Source organism: Oncorhynchus masou, chromosome 10 (genome assembly GCF_036934945.1).
Source record: "Oncorhynchus masou masou isolate Uvic2021 chromosome 10, UVic_Omas_1.1, whole genome shotgun sequence".
NCBI classification, from domain to species: Eukaryota; Metazoa; Chordata; class Actinopteri; order Salmoniformes; family Salmonidae; genus Oncorhynchus; species Oncorhynchus masou.
The window spans coordinates 24,472,978-24,477,219 of NC_088221.1; the positions used below are offsets into that span (position 1 = coordinate 24,472,978).

The 4,242-nt window shown below is 41.8% G+C and overlaps 1 protein-coding gene across 1 annotated transcript; it reads right to left on the reverse strand.

The window, feature by feature from the left end:
- Nucleotides 1–1,277: 1,277 nt before the first annotated feature.
- Nucleotides 1,278–3,051, reverse strand: LOC135547401 (mid1-interacting protein 1-B-like). The gene has a single exon (XM_064976408.1). The coding sequence runs from the start codon at nt 2,621–2,623 to the stop codon at nt 2,147–2,149; it is 477 nt and encodes a 158-aa protein (XP_064832480.1). The 5' UTR covers nt 2,624–3,051; the 3' UTR covers nt 1,278–2,146.
- Nucleotides 3,052–4,242: the final 1,191 nt, after the last annotated feature.

A 4,242-nucleotide genomic window follows, 5' to 3' on the forward strand; every position in this document is an offset into this window, starting at 1 on the left:
AAACTGAGATATCTAGGGTCAGGGCGTGACAATTATTCATTGTGTATTTATTATTATATCTTATTAATTGTCTATTATTTATCAATTTTCTTTCTCTCTGCATTGTTGGGAAGGGCCCGTAAGTAAGCATTTCACTGTTAGTCTACACTTGTTGTTTACGAAGCATGTAACAAATCAAATTTGATTTGATGTGTGTACTAAACATCTCACTATCTCAAAAGCAAAGAGCAACTACCTTCAGGCTATGCTCAAACCCTACACACCAGCCTGAGCACTACATCCTGCCACCACAGGTCTCTTGGCCGGCCCAAACCTACGGGGGTCAGCTCCTGCTCAGCCCAGTCACAGCTCTTCTCTGTCCTGGCACCCCAATGGTGGAACAAACTTCCCCCTGAAGCTAACAGCTGACTCCTTGCCCTTCTTCCAAAAATGTCTGACTGAAATCCTATCTCTTCAAAGAGTATCTTAAATAAAACATCTCAGTCTTATTCCCCTTAACCCCCCCCCCCCCCCCCCCATATAAAAAAATGTACTTTTCCTTTCCTACACGCACTGACTGCTGATAACTTCTTTACTCTGGAAAAAATGTACTTCCTACAGCTGTGATATGTAGTTGTCTCACCAAGCTATCTGAAGATGAATGCACTAACTGTACGTCACTCTAGATAAGAGTGTCTGCTAAATGACTCAAATGTCAAAAGAAATAGAAAAATGTACTCTTGGGAGCTGTATTTGCATGGTCATAATAGTCAGTGAATGTTTCCTAATCTTGCATACAGAATCGAGGGGTCTATTTCAATGCCCTGCAAATTCCTAGAATCTGAGCTGTATGGATGCAGCGTATGCAGCTACTGTAGCTGAGAACAGATTTACACTTTCCTGATTCCTTCTTACTCGATGACTTGTACTTCAATATGAACAATTTTAATGCATGTTACCAAAAATATGTTTGTTTTGTATCTTTAGTGTAACCTATGAGTTTCTGCGTGCTTCAAGTTGAATTATGTTTGACAAGTGGATAGATGTTACAGGTTCACTCGGTCTTTGTATGCCTTTAAGTATTTGTTTAGGGTGAATAGGGTTTGTAAAGAAACATGTACATATGAACATAAGATGGAGTGATCCCTGGATGAACATTAAATGTTAGGGAAATGTCAAACACGGGTTGAAATGTATTGGGGTCAGTTGGAGGAAGATAGCCGTTGCAATTCTAATCCTGTTCCACAACATTCTAGGTGAAGTGTTGCTATAGGCAAAGAACTTTCATAACAAATTCATTTCCTTTATAAAAAAAGTTTAATTCTCAGTACAAATAGAGAATCTTCAATACAAAAACATAATATAGTACATACAAAAACAATGGCTTATGGAGTTTCACCTCTCCATAAATACCATGGCAACAGCAACATATTAACATGACCTCTTGGAATCCTTCATTATTCTCTATGCAGAAGAACCATCGGTTGATTTCAGTTCATTGGTCATATAGGGCAGCAATGGGATCATAGGCAAGAATCTCTCAAGCCTCCTCCATTTAGCTAAGCACATAATAAAGAAACATAACAATAAGGAAAAATATACAAGACCTGTACAGACTATTTGACACACTGGCAATATTAGACATGCTAAATCCTATGAGCATTTCCCCTTACTGGGAAGTTAAAAAATATTGCCAAATGTCTCTGAGGTCATGCACTTTTTCAACCTTGAAATATACAGCTCTCAAACATACAGTGCGAGGTAACAAGTTAAATACATCAATATTAAATAAATGTATACACATGTATTATCTGTGTCACTTGAGCTGAAGGCATGGGGCGCCATTGAACACCGTGCATAAAACATAGACATGGTGGTAAAAAATCAGTGCAAACAGGTGTTGTGGAACCCGGATATACCACATAACAGGTCAACCACAACATTACTATGGATCGACACAATATACCACAAAGGTAAAATAATACCACATATAGAGAGCAGAAATGTTTATTTCTGTCTCTCTATTTTCTTTCTATCTCCATCCATTCAAAGGAATTTCATCAGTTATAGACTATTCAGTTCAGTTCACCTCATTCCCGCTAAATAATACATAATCGTTCACCAGGGAATGAGAATCGATCATCCGGGATCATCGTTGCGCTGCATTTTAGTAGCATCCAATGCCGATCTCCTGCTTGTAGCGGTTGGTCAGGGTGTTGGCCTGTTGCGTCAGCTTGGACAGCACCCCGTGGAGCCCCGTCATGTGGAACTGGAACTGCTTCTGCAGGTTATCCTCGTCTTCCTCGGACGACACCTCAGAATCTTCCTCCGCTGAATCCATCCGTGAGATGGAAGCCCGGCTCTCCTTTCGCTTCTTGGCTTCCTCGGCGCGCATCACTCCCCACTCGATGTCGCAACGGATAGACTTGAGCAGCTGGTAGTAGCTGTACATGTCCCCGTCCTCGATGTCGCTGTTTCCCGAGCTTTTCATGGCGGCCATCTCCCTCTCCTCTTCAAGGGGGACGTCCCGCAGCAGGCTGGGCACCATTACCGTCTGGTCCATGTTGTTGACGGCACCGATGAAGCGGTTCATGGAGTTAAACAGGGAGTTCTTCTGCAGGTGGGATTCTGAGATCTGCATCATCTTAGCGACTGTTGTTGATTCTTGAACTTATTTTATAAATTAAATGTATAACTGTCAACCAGAGCTGGATAGTTAGTTTCTTCTACTTTCTAATCGGTTTTGGAAAGCGGCTTGTCCTTTTGTATTAAATTATTAAACAGAGCTATGAAGAGAGTTTGGCAGTTGTTTTCGTTTCTTCTTTTGCCTATTCCTTCTTCTTTTCGTTTCTGTTCTGACGCTTACTGGTCCCCGGTCGGATCTTTATAGAGCAGGTGGATTCGTGTCCAAGGGCGTGCCCAGAACCTGTTTGTCAGGATTATTCTACCTCTACAGTAACCGGACTCCAATGAGCTAGAGCACAGACAGAAAAAACATGTTGGCATAGTTTGCATGAAGGGGATTGGCCTCCCAGTAGCGTTATGCCTACTACCCGGCCCTTGCCTAGTGCCCAGTAAGAAAGCAATGAATGCATCTTCCGCAAACCAAATGATTGGAGGCTCTATGTTCGCGCAATTGTCTGCCTGTGTTGCGCATCAGCCACTCAAACACAGCACAATGGTTTATAAGTGAGCTTTCTCAAAACATTCACACACCAAGCACACTAAAAACGAATTATAGTTTACATTGCAATTGAATTCAAACTTCATTCATGCCTATATTTTGCTCTCATGTATTCCAATGCAAACATGACTGACGCTACATCAAACCCAGCAACCTCACGGGATAAACCATTCAGGGCGAGGTCTGACCTAGCAGAACGCCAGGTTATGAATATTCATGAGAAAGCCATCAGCCCACAATCGTGCCTCCAATTGAAACCAATCATATGTTCGGCTGTCTGTCTCGGCGCCGGGACTAGCTCTCTATTGACCAATCGGTGGATGAAGGAGGAAAGCGAAGCACTGGATCCCTGCCAATGGGGAAAGCAGAGGATTAACCATATACATTCCACCTTTTTCTTGTTGGAGACGTGTCCGCAAGGTCTGTATTGTTAGGACATAGGCCAACACTAACAGGTTGTCAGAGTAAAGTCATTCATCCATCTCCTGGATCAGCGATTTTTCCAAACTAGGCTGAACTATATTTTAAATGTAACCTTTATTTAACTAGGCAAGTCGGTTAAGAACAAATTCTTATTTACAATGAGCCTACTGAGATGCAGTGCCTTAGAAAAAATAAAGTTATTCTATTATATTATATTCAGAACAATTTTATCATCCCATTTATATACAGTATCTATCAGCTGCTTTGCCTTTGACAGTAATTATTACAGTTAGAGACAAACTAATACCCCTATTGCCCTTACCATGAAAGACTGACGAGAACAGCTGAAACTACCCCCACCCCCCTGAAGGTCAATAGTTGACCATCACCAGGGGAAATCAACAGAGACCGGTTGCCCCACATAGAGAGAACTCACTGACATGGTAAAGCAAAACACCACAACAAGTGGGCGGAAATGATTCAGCCCAGCCAGTCTGAAATCTAATCACAAGTTAACACTTACAGTTAACCACCAGCACAATCAACACATGACATAAATAGCAAACAACATGCTTTCAGTCACCACAAAATGATTATCTCTTGCAACCAGGGTGCTGAATCATTGTGACTACAGCCTGGTCCATCTACATGATGTA